General features: G+C 39.4%; 1 protein-coding gene across 2 annotated transcripts; it reads right to left on the minus strand.

Annotated features, from left to right (window-relative positions):
• Positions 1–840: 840 nt before the first annotated feature.
• On the minus strand, positions 841–15106 carry LOC135676218 (uncharacterized). Of its 2 annotated transcripts, none has more exons than XM_065187147.1 (6): positions 14920–15106; positions 13709–13901; positions 6354–6440; positions 3510–3893; positions 2640–2799; positions 841–2420 (listed from the first exon to the last, which is right to left on the minus strand). In XM_065187147.1, the coding sequence occupies exons 1-6, from the start codon at positions 14982–14984 to the stop codon at positions 1258–1260; spliced, it is 2052 nt and encodes a 683-aa protein (XP_065043219.1). In that variant the 5' UTR covers positions 14985–15106; the 3' UTR covers positions 841–1257. The 2 variants fall into 2 exon arrangements, with proteins under 2 accessions (XP_065043219.1, XP_065043220.1); XM_065187148.1 differs by having other exon boundaries at positions 841–2180; positions 14920–15098.
• Positions 15107–22516: the final 7410 nt, after the last annotated feature.

The following is a 22516-nucleotide window of genomic DNA, read 5'->3' on the forward strand; positions in this document are numbered from 1 at the left end:
TCGGCCCGACCCACACCACATGTTGGGCCTCGAGCGGCCCAGTGTCCTGCATTGTCCCCAATGGCACGTTAAACCGTGTTCTACACCTATGTGACAAGAGGAAATTATATATATATATATATATATATATATATATATATATATATATATATATATATATATAGAGAGAGAGAGAGAGAGAGAGAGAGAGAGAGAGTCAATTCCAATGCTTGACTTCTCATTAAACTATATGGTCACCTGAGAAAAAGATTTTCTTTTAGTACCAAAAAAAAAATCCTACAATACTAACACTGAGATGATGCGAAGAAAACGTAATAGTGATGAGGATTGCAGTCCAAGTCAATAAATCATGGAATAAATCCCAGGCTGCTGTACAGAGGAAGGATCTAAAAGCTTTGTAAGGCATGCAAGGTTTAGTCTGGTAGGCTGAAAGCTTGTTGGTTTCTTATTGATTACCTGAGGATTCGATCTGATATGACACGAGAAAACGCTAGATTTATGGCTAACCATAGTCATCAAACTTAGCCCACACCGGATATGATTCTAAGTTCAAGCTTGAATCAAAATGACACAATTCTAGATAGATAAACTTACAATTTTTTTGAGTTGTGCAAGTGCGAGCATGACCAACTTGGTCATGTTTCCCATCGTAGATGCCATCGATCTGAGGTTTATGAGCAAGTAAACAATGTCAATAATAAACGGTATGACCAGTGTATCAATATCATGTGATGGATCTCAGAAGCTCTGCTCATGGAGGCTCTGATCCATGTCCTGCCAGAATCCTGATACCTTGCAGCAATAACATACCGGTAGCATCACAATGGGCCACAAACAGGGTGAACTAGGAGGTCAGAGCAGAAAATAACATTGTTCTTAAGCTGTAGAACTGGGGATTTACATGCTTTCTTGGTAAATGCCAGCTAACAATCAAATTCTGGGAAATAAAGCAGTTCTTCAAACTGATTCTCAGATACAACAGCATATTTTTTATGACTGAAAAGGTTGCTCAATGAACTGGCCCCCCCATTCCAGTTTCAAAATGCAGCTGAAAACTGAACCTTCAGTGTTGAGTGATCAACAGTAGACCTTTAAGACGACAACCCTTCAATGCTGTTGGCCGAAGATTCTGCAAAATCACCGTTTGCAAGAACTTGCTCTAGTAACTGGTACTTGTATCCAAAGTTGTTAGACTCTCATTACCACTGACATATGGTGCTCATTGTATTAGCCTTATCTTCGTTACCTCTGATTTACCTAAACTTCCTTGTCGTTTGTTGAGATGCTATCATCGTCGATGGGGATTTTACTGCCTGAGGCAGTGTCCTCTGGAAGAGCATGCTGCTGATCATTAGTGCAGCTCTCCCTGACGTTGTCAGCCATAACTTCCTCACTGATTAACTGTTCTTGATTTACAATATGGTCCTGGGCATTCAAGTTTCCCACAGGTGAAATCTTGTTCTGCTCACCATTGAATGATGCAGTCCCCTTCTCAAGTAAAAATTGGTCATCATTATCATCAACTTCGAGGGCTTTGCTCTCAGCTGCTTCAACATCAGAGGAAACTACATTGTTCTCCATGATAATATTCTCAGCAACCATTGAATCTGGGGGATCCATCTGCTCGTCCACAGATGCTTGTGCATCATAGGTATTGTTAAAATCATTGTCCTCATTTGTGTTTGTATCCAAACTCAGAAGATCCATCTGATCATCATGAGACATTGTACCATCCAATTCCATCTCATCAACACATTTTACCTCTTCAGCTAATAATTCATCCACATCAATGGAAGAGATATCAATATCACCCTTTTGCTCAGTCATTTCATGTGAAACTTCTCCTGAATTGGACTCTATGATTTCCTGCTGATTTGTTGATGTGGTGTTTAGAGGATTGCTTCCAACCCTTCCAGAGCAGCCTTGCACTTGCTGACATCCATACCTTGTGCCAGATGACACTGAAACTGGATTTGCTGCAGGTGGTCCAGCCATAACAGAAGGTCTGCTGATGCGGACACCTGTGGATTGCGGGCCTGTAGAGTTGGTAACAGCCAATGTTTTGACATTGTTAATTGGAGAAGGTCGAGCACCTCCACCAGGCCTGATATGAACAGCATTTTTAGATTGTGCAGCTTTGAACAAAGAGGCAGCAGTGGAAGGTGTAGCAATGCGCCCCCCTGCAGCAAATGCAGCAGCTTGTATCAAAGAATTTGGACCGCTAGAAGGCTTCACAGGGACCATTGACTTTTTCGGGGTTGTCCGAGGTTTGTTCGAAGTGTTCAAGGTTATCTTTTGAGATGTTGCCAGAGTGGAAGCTTGTTGAAGTTGATTAAGTGGTTGACTCGAAACTGGCAATGCTTCAGATAGCGCAGCGGAGAGTGCAGAAGAACTTGCTGGGGTAATTGATTGTGTTCCACCTAATTTAAAATCGCAGTGAAGTTTGATTTTCTTCATAAGCCTAAGTTTGTGAAGAAAACAACATATTGATGAAGAAAAGTTCAAAGTGGGTCCCTTAAAAGGGTGAAAGATATGAAACCTGCTCCCTATGCTGGGTGTTTTAACAGTTTACACGTGCATGTGTTGCTGAAGTACAAAAAGAATTATAAAAAATCCTGATCAAGTACTAGAGAAAAAACCTGATAGTATAGCTGATAATCTTCCAGAATTGGGCATATCAAGAGCCAACGAAATTGCCTTTTGTGTTGCCAGCCTCTCCTCAGATCGGGTCGAGCTCATTGACTTGTTTCCAGAACTGGCAAGTAAGTTGGTGTCGCGCTTCCGAATGATGGCCCATCTCTGAAGAAATTTAAAGGATATACAACTTATTATCATGCTGGAAAAGTAAGCATTGAAGCAGATGCAGGAAAAGTAACAAATAACATATGCTTCGGCCAACAAAAACAAAAAGAAAAGAACAAAGGGATGAAATGTCTCTAGTAGACTTCACAATCTTATATTATGTTGGCATTGAATTGCACGAATTGCTGTTTAAGATCTGGCTTGTTATATAATACACTTGCAGATTCCTCTCTGAGGTATCTTCCAGATATCAATGAACTGTCAGGGGTTGCTCTGTTCTCATGTGGTCTATTTTCCTTTTCCACCAGATAATTCCACTAGCTGATAACCAATGGCAGTTACGTTAGCTTTATTTCCTAGATAACTAACCTCTTGAGTATCTAGCTATAAGCTACTGCAGTCTGATCACTTGAACTGCAGTCAATACTAACCGAGATGCCACCAATTTTCTTGCAGGAGTAAACAGAAGAGGATTTATGTCATCGAGAGATCAACAAAATTTGGAAACAGTAAATTTTATCATAGTAAATAACAAATCAGCCCTTGAAAGAGAAACAACTAAATTAATCTATAGATAAATAGTTGACCTCAAATAGTTGGGAGTTTATGGCTTGTCAAATCAGTAACTAGCGATACACAAACAATCATGTTGTTGAGAAGAACCTCAAAGAAAGGAGAGAGGAACATCTTGTCATTCTAAATAGTACCTGAGATAGCTGCGAAGCAGTTCTGTTGTGCTTGAAATCTCCTTTAAGAATGTTTGCCCAATTCCCTTCCCCAAACTTCTGCACCCCAGCTATTAATTCCATATCCTCCTCTTTGGTCCATGGTTTCCTTCTCTTTTTAGGAGCAATGCTTGGACCTGCCATTCCATTTCCATCCAATCCTTCAGCAGATGTTCCTGTTGACTGGGGCTGCTTCTGCAGAGCAGGAACTGTAATGTCAGTCCCGTAGTTCGATTGAGAGAGCTGTTGTTTGTCTGAAGAGACACGTAATGCCTGGTTGTTGAATCCATTTACAGCCAAAGGAGTTTCTATAGCTGTGCGACTTGTTAGGCCTTGTTCACGTGGCACACCACATGAGATCAAAACCTGATCACACACAAGGCATATTTGAGTATGATCATTCATATATTAAAGTCAGAATTTATTGAATAGCACAGAGAAGAAGTGCTGCAATTCCTATGCTCTCCAAAAAGGTTGCAACTATTAACAGGATCAACTCAGAAGTCATAACCGTCATAAACTTGAAGTTTTGCTTCAGGCAAGAGGCAAATAGAAGCACAAGGGTAGAGCTTTGTCCATAAATGGATTCTTTTCCGATCAATTTGCATGTGTGTTCACTTGAGGATTGTGTATGTTCCACCAGTCATTATTTATAACATTTGCCATTTAAGAGAAAAGCAGAAAATAATGAGCTTAAATGTTCCAAGTGTTGAAACAGCTTTTGCATACTTCTTACTGTGTGCATCAGGCAACAGAAACCAAACTTGTAAAAATTCTTGAACAAAGAGATATGCATTAAGAAGATGCCAAAAATCAGTGAAATTTCTCTAACAGCAAATATAACCAGCATAAAAGAAAATTCAAACTGCTAATATGAACACTAAGCTTCATTCATTCTGATAAGTTGTAGGATGATAAAAATATATCACAGCATAAAAGGAGAACAATACAAGTATTTATAAAAGGTTTCCATGTTATCAACGACGATTACTGGTCAATCTTAGTAAATCACATGTTGTGTTTTCTTCATGACACCTCTCAAGTCCAAAAAAAATTTAGAGAGTTGGATGCATGAGTTATGCTCATGCATGCATAGCACAAACCAAAGAAATAAGATTCTGAAAAAGGTCAGTGATGATACCACAGATCAATTTCGTTCATGCATAGCAAGAATTGTTGCTTCCACAGAAGCCACTAATATACTATAAAAACAGAAACTATGACAAACTATAAGATAACATTGATATCAGAAACCGGATTGCGTGATATCACATGGATTTGGTTAGACTAGATTCTTCAAATCAAAGTACAAAACAATTTGTTCCATCACAAAAGAAAACTTGGCATTGATCAACCACAATTTACAAAAGAGACCTGGGCACCTGCTTGTGCAAGCCTAGCAGACAGCTCGTAGTCAAACAAATGAGTATGGAGCATTATTATAATTTAGAACACACAAAGTGCTTTTGGAAAGCATGAACATAGAAACTCAGGGAACATCAAACACTTGCAAGGTCAAGCAGGCATATACGAGACACAGAAAACACAACTCAAAATGGTATTAATAAAACAACTGTAATATCTGTAAAGTAACTGGGGAGATTCATTCAACAAATGACATTTTGCAGAAGACCTCTCAACCTTTTGAAGAAGAATATGGCAGAAAGCAGAAAAGGAAAGCCAAACACTTCTGCAAAGTCATTTCCACAAGAATGTATTGAGTGACTGCAACAATAGTAGCACCAGTGCAGCTACTCAATATGGTCTTTGATGCTAAACTGATCCACAATGAAATCCTTAGAAGCCACATTCTTACAATTTCAACTGCCATAACTAACTCTATGGACTTAAGTTTGATTTTTGAGTTCATAGTTTCTCAACATCCAAAAATATTCAGGTTCTATTGGAGCCTCAATAAGCTCATAACTCCAGAAATCTCTTAATCTCTTATCAACAGTGACTTAAGATTACTAAAGTTCCAACTTCCTGTTAAATTTACGTGCTATCTTTTCAAGTTTTGAAGTGCAGAGGATCAAACATGTTTAATATTTTATCTTAGTTGACGCTCTTAACAGCTAAGAAGTTCATTTAAATCACACAAAAAACACTGAAGAGAAAGAAATGCCTATTCATCTCTTAAGAATCACTGTTGCTTATCGTTACTGAGTCTTGTGCAGCATCTACACCAGGAAAAGGGACAAAAGGTACAGAAAAACAAACTTTACTGTTCAAAAGGCTTGAGAAGTATAGAACGGCTGGTACACATAGGCTGCCTTCCAACCATAATACCTGTTGAGACTTAAGCCTTGTATCTACTGATCACAAAACAACCCAAAACCCACCAAATCAAAAGTATGAAGGCCCTCCAGACTGTTTTACGGTTCCAAGACAATAACCCACTGTGTAAACAGATTTACCACATATGTAATCTAAGGGTCAGGGCTAACAGGTATACTACTTTTAGACTAATATTACTCTGACTCGAGTTTGGTAAATCTAAGCCTTAGATGTGACACATTATGGCCTTGACAGCTCTGGATGCAGTACAGCAATATAAAACATAGCCTGTTTTCTGTCTAATCCAAGAAAGATCACCTTTTGAAAGTAATATAAAACAGTATTATCAAAAAAATTCTCTGAACAAATATTAAAACATAGATTCAAACACTCCAAATAGTAGGAAATAAAGTCAGCGGGTACTGATCATGACAAAGTTCAGGACTCCAACTATGCAGCATTAATATTATTTCTGCAAGAGAATATAAAGGCTATTTCTCACAAAGGAGGGAATGATGTTAACTACACAAGAAAATCAGATGGCAGTACCTTGACACATGCTGCAGCTTCAGATAAGGTTTCACCACTTACAGCAGGAACAGCTTCGATTTCTAATTCTAGATCACTCTCATCATCCTGCAATTCTCAACGTAGCAAGTACTATTACACATTTTCAGGCATCAGAACCAAAATGAAAAAAGAACTCTAAAATCAGTCAATCAGACGAGATAACATCATGATAAAATAAATGTCAATTAACGCATCAATCTGGAGAATGAACATAATATGTATCATCAGTCAAGCAGAGAAGAGCACTTGAAAATATTTTTTTTTGCAACAATGAGGAGCTGTTTTCTCACCAGCCTAAGCCCTTTGCTTAGCTAATGGACCAGCAAACACTTTTGGACCAATCCAAGTTGGAAACTTAACTCCCCGTCCAACTGGGATTTAACCTCTTGCCATAAAAAAGCTGTTCAGATCTCATCTCATTTGTACAGGGGCTAATAATTTGAAAATCCCAGTCCAATCTGTTGGAAAAAATCAGGAAGTTTATTCCCGGGCACACCGGAACTTCCAGCTCCCAGTTGGACTGAAACAGGAGCTGGCCATGATCTCGAAGCCACTCCATGACAGCAGGTCAGTAAGCCAAGCTAAAAGATCATAAATCAGCAACCTGTCACAGTCTTAGCTGGAATTGCCTAAGGCGTGAGGCACCCTTGCAGCAAAGACGCGAACTTAGCTTGCGTTGCCTAAGTCGCGAGGCACCCTTGCGGCAAAGGTGCGAACTTAGCTTGCGTTGCCTAAGTCACGCTTCACCCTTGCAATTTGCGTCCGCAAAGATCAGCCCACTTGCAACCTCTCGTAGGTCCCGAAGGACCTGTAAAAGCCAAAGTTGATTAGTTCGAAGAACAAGCGACGAACAAGTCCCGACGTCTCGCGAAAAGGGGAAGCTTTACAGGCAATTCAGCGAGCACCTTGCGTGCACAAGAGAAAAGAGGGAAAGGGGGAAAACAAGGACTTTAAAAGGTTGAACGAACAACTGCAAGTCCACAAACAGCTGCTCACCGAGTGCCGGGCGCGACAACAAGTTCCCGTCAAGGTAATGTGCAAACTTGCAAAAGAGTGTTCAACACCTGACACTATACCGAAGCCCCATCCCCCATGGTGCCACCCGGGAGGTTCCAGGGTGCTGAGATGGTTGACGTTTCGCGTGCAGCAGTAGGCTATAGAAAATAGCCCGTGACACACAAAAACGGAGCTGTTTTGGGCTGTTTTGCTAGGTTTGGTAAGCGGTTGCACTATAGCGCTGCAACTTGTTCGAACTTACATTTTTACAAGCAAAATGACTCAAAACCAAGACAAAACATGCTACCAAGCAGCTGTACATGTAGATGAGAGCGACGAACTGTCACGGAAAAACTTCGAAACAGGATGTTTGATGTAATGCTTATGTATGTCCGTGTCTTTTAGCATGTTCATGCCTTGTACAGCATGTAGAGGGGCGGCCGAAGGCTTAATAGTGTCATTTTAGTTGGGTTGGTAGCCTCTTTAGGCTTGTAAATAAAGGTTGTGTCATGTGGACACGTGCGAGAGATTTTCGGTCTGTGATGGACCATTTTACCCTTTGTTGTGCCTCTGTTCAGAGCTTGTAAAGTTTGTTTGTAATTTGCATTGTCTATGAAGTGTTTTTCAGAGATGTTTGCTTGTGGATCCCGATTGAGGCGTTCTCTCTAACCTGTTCTCTCTTTTGTTGGTCCTAAGGGACAATGGGAGGCTTCGGGGAGGCTGACCTTTGCGGACGGACACGCAAGGGTGCCGCACGACTTAGGCAAAACCAGCTAAGTCCGTGACAGATGGTATCAGAGCGGGACAAGCACTCATAGAAACACTTAGCATGCAAACGTGGGGGACCTAGCGGGGCTGCGTTGAGGGCAGTCAGCACATGCTCGACCGTTTGGGGGAAAACGGGCATGGAGATGTAGGGAAAAGGAGTCGCTCGGAGGAGCGGGCTTCTGACATTGGCATTCAGAGGAATGGTCAACCCTTCGCGCAAGAGGCACCACGAGAACAGGCAAGCTTGGAAGAATTTGGAGCGCACAAAGGTTAGGATGGCTGAGTTTGAGCTACGGCTCAACGTTGACAACTATACTTGATGGTGCTCAAGGCAAGCGAGGCGCTTGGTAAAGGATGAGACCATGCAAGGTGGAATGAGTTGCTCAACGACCAAAAGAGTTATGCAAAGCTCACAGAGGTGAGGGGAATTGCTAACTCGAAGAATTTGGTACTCATGCATAGGCTTGTATGCGGACGATGGAATGTTCGTGGCCATCCCAAGGCGATCGAAACTCGGCGCCATGGAGCATTGAAACTTTCTCTTCGGCATGTGAAGGATACGTCCGTAGGAGACTGAAGTGTGCAACGAGTTCAGCATGTTGCTAGGCCTTGAGTGGTGTAGCGGGGGTTGTATTGACGTGGAGTCGCAATCTAGCAAGTGCGTTTGCAGGTGGCAGAACAATGCACAGTTTAGTCAGCAGATCGGAGTAGTCCAAGGGGATGGTGGTCTCCAAAACGAAGAGAGATGTTGCTCCAATGGGACAGTTATCCAGGAGGGATAAGTCCTGGCTCTCCAGAGGGAGAATCATGTGCGACGGACCGCACATGTTGAGGAGGAGTACCTCAACAAACAACAACTCCACGAAGCTCAATGGATCGAGCAAGCGGCGAGGAGTCGTCGCATGATCTCGCTCGAGAGAATGCATTGGTGGATGCATTGCGAGATCAAGTGGGGGAGCGACCCAAAGCAACTTAAATGAAGGCACACTTGGAGTCGATATGGAGATTGGACTCAAGGGAGGGCTGACCCGTGGAATAGTGGGCGTGAGGGCCACCATCGACTCAATGCAAAAACGAGGAGCGGAGCAAATTGGGTGTAACTTGGCGAAGTACCCAAGCCGCATGAAGGGAGCCATCATAGAAGTTGGAATATGGAGCAGAGGCGCAGTGCTTTCCTTAGACAGAGGTCAAGGACATGAACTCTTGCAGAGGCAAGAGTAGGATCATGTTGTTCCATGGGTCATTCATTCTATCAGAGAGGACTCATCTTGCATGGTGCCAAAGATGAAGGGAGCTTCTGGGCACATGCACCTTATCTCGGAGGAGCATTTGATGGAGGAACTAAGGCGACTCAATTTACGGAGGCGAAGTTGGGTTCAGAAGGCCTTAGCACGGAGCAAGAGGACGCAGAGACGAGTACTCTTGAAGAATATGCCACAGTGTCGCCATTCAAGTTGCCATGAAGGAAGCGGTGCGCAGCGGAGATTGTGCTGGTAGGGGCAAAGGCCCAGGATCCAGACAATGGTGCACAAATTATAGTGAAGTCGGTGGACTTCGGGAGCTACTAGGCGACGGACTGTCCTAGAGCGGTGCTTCATCTAGGTGTGACCCAAGAGTGGGTGGATGAAGGTCGATTGCCAAAGGAGCGAACAAAATCGAAGGTGGAGGAGACCCTACGATGTATTGGCAAAGGCCACACATGGAGGGTTCACAATTCGAGTTTATTCCACAAGGATCCGAATGCAATGGAGATGTCACCAGGATGCAACATGGTGCAGCGGATCGTGGTGGAACAGTTCGTGGCAATGTGATACACACGACATAGTCCCGGGAGGGACTAGATCATATGGAGGTATGATCGGGAGCTACTGGAAGCTCCACTTCGGTGAACAACACGACGGCAAGAAGGGCTATGGATTCAAGGAGTGAAGACCATGGTATCGCAGAGGCGGGTCTTCCGTGCGTGCATCGAATTTTGCATCGGATGAAAGCCTTGGTCATCAGCATATGGGGGCTGTGTTCCACCAAGGGAAATGTTCGTATGCAAGTACCAGTGAGTCCCATGGGAGGGACTTGATCATACAAAGGTATGGTTGAAGCAGCTGGAGAGTTGGACTGCTCCAGAGCTCATATTCGCTAAGGGAGCCCGGCAAGTCAGAGGACAAGGCCGAGTAAGCGAACGTTGCTACCAAGAAAGCTAAGGAGAACAGAATCGGTGCAAACCCTACAACGTGATGGCAGAGGCCATGCATAGGAGTTGCAGTCTGTCTTTCCATCGACCAAACAGACTGCTTGGAGAACACAGAGGTGTTGAAGCAGGGGGTCGAAAGGGGCGAGGAAGCAAGGACTCGGAGGGACTTAGCTACCCAAAATCAAGCAATTGGTTAGAATGGAGGTGGACTCGGAGGAGTGTCACGGAGGCATATCTACTAATTGTGAAGAAAAGGGATGTAGATGCGAGGCGACGGATAATAGTGTCATGGGCATGGCAGCGCTATGGTATCGCAGAGGCGGGACTTCCGTGAAAGTCATTGATCCCTTGCTCTCATGGAGGGAGAGCGCTTGGTCGTGAAAGGGGCCGAGGAGGTGGAGCATGTAGAGGTAATCTCCAAGTACCGAGACAAGGCTGAAGGGCAGAGGCCGAGGAACTTCGTAAGACCGGTGTCAATGTGCTTCTCATCAAGATAGCCGAAAGTGAAGGACTTCGGGTCATGCAAGAGTGCATAACCAAGGAATGAAGCAGGCAATACGCGGTGCTGTACCTTCACTACTCAGAGGAGTAGGCGGCAGGGTTGATGGAGAAGACGGTACAATCCCAGAAGCGACCAAACCTATGAGAGAACTACTCCAAGTTGGGGTGAAAACTTCCTGCATTCCAGAAGTTAAATGGCATTGAGAAGGTGAATCACAGTAGCTAACTCAACGCAAGGAGTGCAAACACTTCAAGTACTTCAGAAGTGTGAGCAAAGAGCAGGCGAAGGCCAGCAACCAGCTCAATGCGTGGAGTACAACCTCGAGGAGGCGGGCGAAGTCAAGTAACCTTTGCCTTCTCAACTCTTAAGAGAATGGGCGAAACCAAGTACCCCAATTCTCTTATCTATCCAGCAGAGGAGCTCTGCACAAGTTCAATTACCCTTCGAAGATAATGGAAGACAATAGTTGTCAAATCCTCACCAATGGTGATCAGTGCTACTGAGAGTAGATTGTCCGCTTCATTTCCCAACGAAATGCCAATCGAAAACGGAAGTGATGCGAACCTACTTGGATGTGACAACTAAGTGAAAGAAGAGTCAATGAGCAAATGTTGTGGAGGAAAGACCCAAAACTTCATAAGTTTGCGAGACGATGCTCGTTAAAGCTCCAACAAGCATCCACTCAGTTCAAGCAACATGAGGCATTTGAGAGACTGGCATAGTAAGGATGGTCTTTTCCTTCATCTGGGGGATCCGTAGGAATCAACAAGGATCAACACAACTCAGCCAATCCCACACCAGAGTCAGAGTCATTTGTGAGTTGAAGCAGCATGGCGGATCAAAGGTTCGACTACTCAAAAACAGCAGCGGAGAGCAGCAAGGAGCCAAGAGGCGCATTGTAGCTGGAGCAGAAGATTGAAGACTCAGCAAAGGCGAGGAGTTGCAGTGTTGACAAAGGCTTCAGCGAGGACGTCGAAGGAATAAGTGGGGGAGAATGTCACGGACAAACTTCGAAACAGGATGTTTGATGTAATGCTTATGTATGTCCATGTCTTTTGGCATGTTCATGCCTTGTACAGCATGTAGAGGGGCGACCGAAAGCTTAATAGTCCCATTTTAGTTGGGTTGGTGGCCTATTTAGGCTTGTAAATAAAGGTTGTGTCATGTGGACACGTGCGAGAGATTTTCGGTCTGTGATGAACCATTTTACCCTTTGTTGTGCCACTGTTCAGAGCTTGTAAAGTCTGTTTGTAATTTGCATTGTCTATGAAGTGTTTTTCGGAGATGTTTGTTTGTGGATCCCGATTGAGGCGTTCTCTCTAACTCGTTCTCTCTTTTGTTGGTCCTAAGGGACAATGGGAGGCTTCGGGGAGGCTGACCTTTGCGGACGGACACGCAAGGGTGCCGCACGACTTAGGCAAAACCAGCTAAGTCCGTGACAGAACGGTTCATTGAACGGAGTTGTTGCGAGTGCGCGACGACCGTTCGTGACAAACCGACTGGAAGGTAGATGGATAGCAACCGGAATAGGGGAGATATTAAGTTTAATACTAGCCTTTAATGTTTAGGACTCAAGTAATCAGCAGCCATATTAATAAGCCATTGGAAAAATCTTTTTAGCTACCTATTGGACATCTTTACTGATTTTCGAAAATTCAATGATGAAGTATTTTATTTTCTCTTACAATTCTATTTTAAGAGACCTGCCTTCATTGAACTAGAGAAGAACTAATTAGCAAGTGCAATACTTAATGATTTAGTACCAAGGCAAGCAACAATCAACATTTGGAAAGCTGGTACAATGATTACTAAGTCAAGCACATGCCTCACTTGAGAAGCCTTCAATGCATGATTAATCGTCGACTATGCTCAAGCTCGATTAGTGGATAGATGGCATGAAGGTGAATCGCCCAACCCCCCACCCCATAATGCCATTATATGTACACTAGATCTGGTCAATATCACTCGAGTTACTCCACGGGCATGATGACCTATGAGAGTAAGAAAAGTGGTGAAGGACATGTTGCCAAAAACCCTCAATTATAAAACATGGGCTATGGTGATACCTTCCTCACCTTGGACTTTATGAAACGGGCTGTTGACAGCATCAAGGAGGGTCTGGTGGTTCAGTCTCATATTCTTCCTACAAATAGTTCACCAGGTCCAATCAAAGTCCTCTTGTTTATAGATTTGACTTTTATCAGTCCAAACTTGGTCAGGAGTTGCTCGAATTCTCTTGATTTTGGTGCAAGTGATATAACTATAAACATAAAGCACCTATAGATAGAAATACAAGGGTGATTCTATGGCACATTTACTTAGTATCCAGCACTTCACAACACACTGGGTGTAGTTTTTAGTCAAACTCCCAAGCATGATATGGTTGAATAATCAGCAAAGCTATATAATAAATAACTGGTTGAAGGCAAATCGACAGCACTCATTTCTGAAGGCAAGTGCTTCTCATGGAAGACAAGCAACTTAATACAATGCAGGCCAGTAGAAGTTCCTTCGTAGCAAGGTTTCCTAAAGAATACTATCAATGAGCCGTTAAGTATGGAGTGGACCTTGAAGATTTTTGACAAGTTGAATGTCAGTTTAATAATGGTAAAAGGCACTTTAAAATGGACATGACAAAAAAAAATTGATTGAGCATATTTTTCAATTTTGGCATAGAAAATAAAAAAAATAAAAGGTTCGTATGTAGCAATTATGGACTAACAATTCATCATGTCACTAGCAGAATGGTTAAAACCTAAGTATATGGGTTCATCCACATGTAAAGTAGTGTAACTTAAACATCAGTCTAGCATGGCATAATCCAGCACACTGGGAATACTATTGGTCCTGAAATATGCACTGGTGAAGTGAACAAACCAATGGCTCAGCTCCATCTTCTATTGTCTCCAACAATGTATGATGGTAGGCCAAATGCCGCCACAACATCTGGTACTCTCGAGCGCTGGTAATTCCAGTTGCAGTTCTCTTGACAAGAGCATTCCAATCTATTCTCACACCAGCAGCCTCAGAAACCTCTTGGAGAAGAGTAAGAATTGTTGTTGGGTTGTACCTACAAGAACCAATGTTCATATGACCAACAATGAGATCCTGACTGGAAATGTTGTGACTTATTGTCTAAGTAAAGGAAGGAATGTTCCAAATATCAATCGTTACAGCACACAATTCACATATTTAGTATGAAATTCTGACAAATATAGTGTTCTTTTATGAAAATTTGAAGCAATAATAAATTTAAACAAAAATAACATGACTATGATACGAACAATGCCAGTAGCAAGCATTAGTACACTGAGCGCTCAAAAATACTGTGTGGACTCGATATAAGCAATTACTTTCTATGATTAAAAAGGCCAGAGATCATGAGTTTCGGCATGCCAACTTATTAGATCATTTCAGGGACATTTGCCAGCCAAGGTGATGCATCCACGGAAGAACTGTGAACAGACAATTTCCTTGAACTGAGTGCAACAACTTACAATTCTTCAAAGAACATCAACAGGGGAAAATAATAGTATGCAGCACGTAGAGAAGTTGACCATTCTGTGCAGTCACTCCAGAAGGGCCAATGGCAACACAAATACTGTGAAGTATTAATGCATTAAGGTACAACTACTTAATAGATTCGGATTCGCGGGTCACTCATCAGCTAAAAATGGCATACTCTTCCAAACGATTAGACAAAAAACCCCAAATGGCATACAGCAAGAAAACCGAGCCTTTGTTGGTATGTCAGTTATATCTGAAGAAAACCCAAAAATAAATAACCAAATATTCACATGAAAATAAGGCAACCAAGAAAGGCTCATGTTCGCTGTTGGGAACAAAGAGTTCCCGTTTCCCTCCACAAGAAAATTGGGGTTTTCCTCTTCTTTCGCCAAACCCACAGTGAACCGTACTCCCGGCTCCGAATTAGGAAGTAAATACGTCGAACTCCAACCAGAAGGCAGAGTCCGATCAAACGAGCGACAAAGGTTCTTCACCTAACTCACCAGCAAGACACGCGGAAGCAAGCAAAAGAAAGCATCGAAACAACAACTAGAACGGACGGAGAGGATCTAGGAAGAAACCTTTGGAGGAGCAAGGAAACATCCTCCTCGCTGATGCCGACTTTCCTCGGCGCTCCCCTCGTCATCGCATCGAATCCGTAAAAGGGGAGGGGGGGGAGGGGTTTGCACAGGGTTCGACGGCACCAGCTGCGGCGGAAGGGGCGGCGCGGACAGCGGAGCGGAAGAGATGGGAGGGCGGGCGCCGTCGGTCAAGGGGCGAGAAGGGTTCGAGGGTTAGATGAAGTTGGACCGGGCTTCCCAGTCGCGACCATCGTTGTCAAAACATTTGGGCCTTCGCCGTCTTAATTAATTGGCCCATTTAAGACAACACCAGTTGACACATTCAAAACTATATCTGTGATTTTGAACCCTTAAGGAGATCTGATACACTATCAATCAGATTAATATTTAACATATTAAAATATATTCCATGAGATTTTAAATTTTAAATATTTTACAAATTGATTTGATATATTATCGCCAATCAATATTTAAGATATTTTTTCTTTTTTTAATTATTAATAAATTATTATATATGCATTGAGAAATTCCACTCGGTTTTAAGAGTGGACCGCAAAAATGCTTTGCCAGAGGATTAATTTTGGTGTCTTTATTAGGTAGTGAATGTTAAACTTTTGAAGGGAGATGGGAGGACAAGATAGAGTGGAATCCAATTTGAATGTTATATTTATTCTAAATAACAAAGATCATGATCCAACTTAAGTTCAATTAGAGGTACACAAGATGATCCGACAGATTATCATAATATTATGAATTCGAATTTCACTTTTGTCATCTACCTATTGAAAAAAAAAAAAGTTGATATAGTATAAGATAATTGAATATGTAGTTGTTTTCTTAGTATATGATAATACCATATTAAACCAATCTCTTTCATCTTATCGAAGAAATACTAAGTTATTTATAAAAAAATATTTTTTGAATAAATTTATACTTTATTTTAAAAATATAAAGTTTGATATATTCATAATTCGATAATAGTGTAAAATATTATTATTCTTATAAATGTCTCCGGTAAAAAGATAATTGATGGAAGATCATGATATATGCAAATATGGAATGATAATTTTGTATTCATTATATGTTCTAATTCTCATCAATTTATGATTTGAGGAATAATCATATATTTGATTGTATGATTTCACTATATGATTGAGAAAAATCTCTTCCTCACCACTTATATAAATATACATTACCACAATGAATGAAATCTTTTCTTTCATAATAAATTCTTCGTAATATCAAAGTCTTCTTGTTTCGCTCTCTTTCTCACCTCCCTGTGACTACTTTACAATTCTTCATGCTTTTGAAGTTTGACGTTGTTTGACGTTGCGCCGAAGATGAAGACACATGACTCATTCCTACTAATCTCCTAGTATGATCTACTTTATAATAGATCTATTCAACTTTGTTGATCTAATCAATATCTTATAGTGATCGATTAGCTTATCGAATAATCCTTCATTGTTGTGCGGTTCTACTTAGTGGGCGTTCCCTTTGCTCCTATTTACTACACAGCTCCTTCACTAGTGTCCTTCTCTCCTTACCAATCGTCAAACTTCTTGATGCTTTGTATCTATGATCGATCTCTCAGTGATAGCCTATTGGCTACCACCATCCTCTCAACTATACCATTAATACTCGTGATTAAGAGAAGAACTCAGGAGCGAAAAGATTGCCTCTTCTGCATATCTCATATTAAATTCTTCTCATGCATGTCTCAAATCTAATCTCTTTAGTCAAATTAGATCCTCCCCTATACACTTCTCGGATTTGATCTCCTCCAACAAATCAAATCTTCATCATTTATGCATCCAAATTAAATCATCAATTAATTCTAAAATTTTCTTATTAAGTCATAATAGATTCTCAACATGTCTTTCTCCTCATGTTTTAATTATTATTTCCTCAAAAAATAATAGTTTATCTCAATCTAAAAGATATATCTATCGATTCAGCAACAACTCTAATCCTTTTTGAAGCTCTTCAAAGATAATAACTATACATCTTAGTGAGAATAATTCATTAATTTACTCTTTAAATATGATCTAATAGGCTATTATCCATCAGAAAAGATTTAAATATCAAGAGAACCTATCTCAATGACAAATCCTGATCACAAGTTATAGTTATAACATGATCATCTTATTTTATAAGTCATTTAAGCATCAATCACTAGCTCTATAGCACCATTAATCTCTTTATGCAACACTGCAACGTAAGCATGATCCAAGTTATAAACCACCCTCGTCAATCACTCTTGCACTCACATTCTAAGTCTTTTATCTACTTTGATAAAAATAATATAAAAAGAATGTATTATTATAGATTATATATATAAATCTAAAAGTTATAATTTGGCTCACTAATGTCATTTAAAAAACTATATGACAAGCTTATTAATCATGAAACATATCTGAAATGAGAAGAGATGAAGATGAGACCAACTATCACGACTCAATTTAAGTAAAAATTAAAAGAAAACAAAGTAATCAAAGTAATAAAAACTTCAATAAAAGACTAAACAATATATCTTTTAAATACATAGATAATAGATATAGTCATCATCCTCCATTATACTATTAACTCTTCGACCATTGTAGTAACCGTTGGAAAATTGTAGAGAGCAGTACATATGCAGCGGAATAAAAAATAAAAACTAGTTTTCCAAAATAATATTATCGAATCGTCATGCAAAGATAAGGAGTGAAAATCTCGAAAGCGGTAAAATTATATAACTACATAAAGTAGTTGAGATGTTCTCACAGGAGAGATCGTATATTCCCTAATCTATAGATCTGGTCCGTGGATGAAGGAGCTCTTGCAAACTTCTCTCTAACGGTGAGTCACATAATATATGCGATAATGACGTTCATCCTTATATAGCATGTACTTTTTTCGCATTCATGCACCACCACACCGCAACAACCAAAGAGGGATTGGTCCCTCTTGCTATCCTCTTACACCAGAGAGAGTGCAGTCAACTGGAGGAAGGACCAAGAATGAGGTGAAGGAGGTGATGACAATAAAGGTATAGCTTATGACTCATGAAACCCTAACTCCTATTTATAGAAAGTCCTTTGTTACTTACCTTAATGGATTTTACCTTAATGGATATTAGATCTCCATCCAATTATCTTAGCTTAATAGATATTAGATCCTCATCCAATAATCATTGTAAGTCGTATTGAGTCTCACGTAATAGATCCAATAAAATAGTGATTTATTAGATATCTTATCTAATCCTCTACTCATCGTATTGTCCATTATATGTGTGTAACCCTCTAGGCCCAATATCGTGTTGACCATAAGTTGCACCTATCAAAACTCCTTCTGACTCAATGAATTATTATCCTTATAATAATTCACTCAACTCAGCGACTATGGATGGACATACTAGACTACTACGCTATAGCCCTTAAATGGTAAGGGATATTTAATCCATTAGACTTGTTTGCCTTCAATTATTATATATTTATAGTCTTTCATCCATTTAATATACTATATATTATATACCGAGCATGGTGCTATCATGCTTATACAAAATCTATTGGAGTCTTACTCTAATTAGATTCTCCCAAGAACTCTTCTCTCAATCCAAATCTCATGCTTATCGAATTCATCATGATCCGATCGATCCTGACTAGGGATTACTTGAGTGAAAACACATAGGATATTCCTCTTATGATACTAATAGTAGATTATTCTCTATTAATACCTAATTACCTTTGTAAGGTTAACTACCATTCCTAATGACCATCTGTACTAGATCTAAAACATCCAGACCTATAAATTAGGTATCAAAGAATTGAGTACTCAAATAAGATATTCTTAGTGTCTTAAGTCTAATGATCAAACACACAACTAAAATTATAGAATCGCTATCTAAAGATAAGACATCATTAACCAACTAGTATTCTGTGAGTGGATCATTCAGTAAATTCATTCTCTAATTAGCATATGTACTATATCCCTAGTATTCTCATATAAGCAACTATAAGACTAGCTGCCTCTATCATATTGATGGGTATATAGCATACCGGTTTATTCGGTTATCTCGATGTCCCTCTTGAGTAACCTATAACTAAGAATATTTGAGATCTATTTTTATAGGTGAATTGGTCTCATTATCGTGATCGCATTATGATCTAATTCTCATTGTACGGATCCAACTTTGTGATAAAATTAAATATATAGCAAAATTAAATAGTTCTAGTATCCTAAGTCTCATTATCAATAGTTCTAGTATCCTAACAATAATAATCAATAAAAAGTCATCTACTAACTTTGTGATAAAATTAAACATATAGCAAAAGTATGTTGATCTCCAACCAAATCTACTATTGTACCCAATTGGCCTCAAGCAAACTTCATGACTACTCTAATTACTTAGTCATATTACTTATCCTTTATAAATTATATTACTTTTGATTTATAAAATTGTATAAAATGGCAATGAAGACATTATCATTGGTGATAGTAATAGAATCTCTATCACTCGTATTGATTCCATAACACTTAATTCATATACAAATATACTTACACTCAATGATATTTTATATGTACATCACATCAAAAGAAATCTTATTTTTATCTCACAATTTTGTAAAAAAAATAATACATCTATTAAGTTCTTTTTTGACTTGCTTCTTATAAATGATTTAAGCATAAAAGCATCTTTGGTCTAAGACTACAATAGAGGCAACATTTACAATTGACTATAAGCTTTATAAAACACTCAACTAATTACTCTTGCTTCAATTATTACTCCAAACGATATGTGGTAACACTATCGTGGTCACCTATTATCCTTTGTTTAATAGTAGTTAATTTTTTATTACTCCCTTTCGGCTTCCAAATCAAGTAGAATTATAACCCATTGTGATGTTTGCTTTAGTAATAGAAGTTGCATACTACTTTTTGAAATATCTTTCATATCTTACTTCAAACTATTTGAAATTATTTACACTAATGTCTAAGGCCATGCTCCAATCACTTACTTTGATAATTTTATATTTTATATCATTTTTATAATTTTTTTTCACTAAATATATATGGCTATACCCTCTCAAATATAATTTTGAAGTTACTATAGTCTTTACACATTTTAGAAAGGTGGTCGAGAATGTCTTCTAATCTACTATTAAAATAATTTATTCTGATGAAGGAGATGAATACCAATCCCTAACAATTTACCTCTCATCATATTACATACAATATATTGAATCTCAAATTTTGATGATCAAATCAATTAATAAAGTTATGATCTAATGTGTGCTTAAGTGATGTAGGACTAGCTTCGATCATGGAAAATAAATTGATTAAAGCAGTAGAATCAGAAGTTGAGACGAAATAGAATATGTTAAAAGATTAGATATCGGACCGGAAGAAGGTTGACGTGTTAGTAGAAGGCTTCGTGCCATGAATTCGAGCATCGGGCTAGAAGGATCGGACATTGCACCAAGGAGATCGGGCATTGCGGAGGTCAACATGCCGATTGGGCAATATGTTGCAAGAGAGTACGATGCACCGAAGGTTCGAACGAAGCATCAGATGAACCAATGACATGCCGGACAACTTAATATTTTTGCTTATAATAATTTATCTGGATCTAAGTAGTTTAGAGAGCTAATTGAGTTGGTTTCAAGTGAAACCATACCAACTCAATTAAGGGCCAACTAGGCCCGAATTAGGGTTGTTTTAGGCTAAGAGAAAAACTCATTTAGTGACCCAAAAGTTTATTAGGCGATGGCACCGCTAGAGGCTCAATCTCCAAGACACAATCTCCGAGACTGTATCAAGTGGTAATACCATCAGTCTGAACGGTGGTACCACCTAGTGTTAATGCTATAAGCGGTGGTACCACCCAGCATAGGCGATGGTACCGTTGGGACTTGGGAAACCTGGGATGAGACATTTTTTAGCTCTATTTTTGAAATCATTTGAGATATATAAATGCACCAGCTATTCCTGCCTAGAGAAGCAAGAATTAAGCTGAAAGGGGAAAGAATTCTAAGTTGTAATAGTGTTGAAAAGAGTGAGTTCCCTCCTCCTTGAGCTTAAAGGTTGCTCTAAGGGAGGTGTAAAGGTTATCTCCAGAACCTATAAAAAAAGAAAAAGAGTTGCAAAAGGGTAGTTGGTCTTCGCTCATTGAAGGAAGATCATTAGTGGATGTCGATAGCCTCAACAGAAGAAGAATCAAAAGTGGATGTAGGTCACAATGACCGAACCACTATAAATTGGTGTATTTTCTTTCTTTGCTGCCATTTACTTACTTTGCAACTGCTTTAGTTCCTTATTACTTTAGCTGCAATTACTTATGAACATTTTTAAAGTTAAACACTTTTTGATATGGTTTTATCATACGAAATTTTCTGACTCGACGTAATCTTACATAAGCACTAATTCACACCCCCCCCCTCTTAGTACCGACTCGATCTTAATATAATATTTCAAGTCACCACCATACACACCTCAACTAGTTGGCTCTATCGAATAAAATTATTAATGTATAATTGAGACTAGTGTCACCCTCCTACACTAAGTCTCCATGTCATTAATCTTTCGGTCAATAACCTTTCAAACTATATTCTACCTCATTAACCACTTATTTACCCTAATCTTGTAACACCCGTCATCATTTAAAAAATTATTTTATAAAATCTTAAACCTTTAAAAACTTAAAATATTTAGTTATTTATGTTATCCTTAACTATACTCCTACATTTTACATAAATTAATTCTAAGATTTAGACCTTGCATCATCATTCGGTTTTTCCTAAACCAAATACTCTTTAATGCTATGATCATCAAAATTAAAAGGTCTTTGTATCACGTTATATTATTTTTGTTGCTTTTTTAACACTATGAGCCACTATAATAACCATCCATCACTGGGCTCATACGAGTATACCTCAAACTCCCTTAGGCACACCTCTTATCACATCATCAAATAATTCTCCTCTAGACTTGTACTCCATTTTTGCTACAATTCGACAATACCTCATCGCCTCTGTAATTTCTCCATCTACTTCTCCATTAACTTATTCTGTAATGTCTGATGAAGTGATGCCCTTAACATCATAAATAATGTTTTTATCCTCTCCTTGGCCAAATGACACCGAAGTGCATTAGCCTGATCAATTACGTGTCACTAACTTTTTACCAACTCTTATATCTTCGATACAATCCAATAATACTACTGTACATCACATAACAATACACTCCAAAAATGACATCTTTAAACTATATCAAATCATTGATCTCTATACTATCAAAGCTCTCCACCTGAGCTTATTTGAACCCACAACAATCACCCAAGTCTAAAAATTTTCATACTAGCATAAAACTATGGGTGAGGAATACGATGCCTTACTCTATAATGCCACATAGACAATTATATCTACTTTATATAAAAAATCATCTGGTATAAGTAAAATTTTCAAATTAAGCAGGACCTAGATGGATAAAACATGTTTAGTAGCTAAAGGATTTTACTAATGACTAGATGTTGATTTCACATGGACTTTTGATCTAGTTGTTAAATCAAAGATACTTTTACGTATTCTAAATTTGGGTATCACTCAAGGCTAGCATA

Source organism: Musa acuminata, chromosome BXJ1-6 (assembly GCF_036884655.1).
Source record: "Musa acuminata AAA Group cultivar baxijiao chromosome BXJ1-6, Cavendish_Baxijiao_AAA, whole genome shotgun sequence".
Lineage (NCBI taxonomy): Eukaryota > Viridiplantae > Streptophyta > Magnoliopsida > Zingiberales > Musaceae > Musa > Musa acuminata.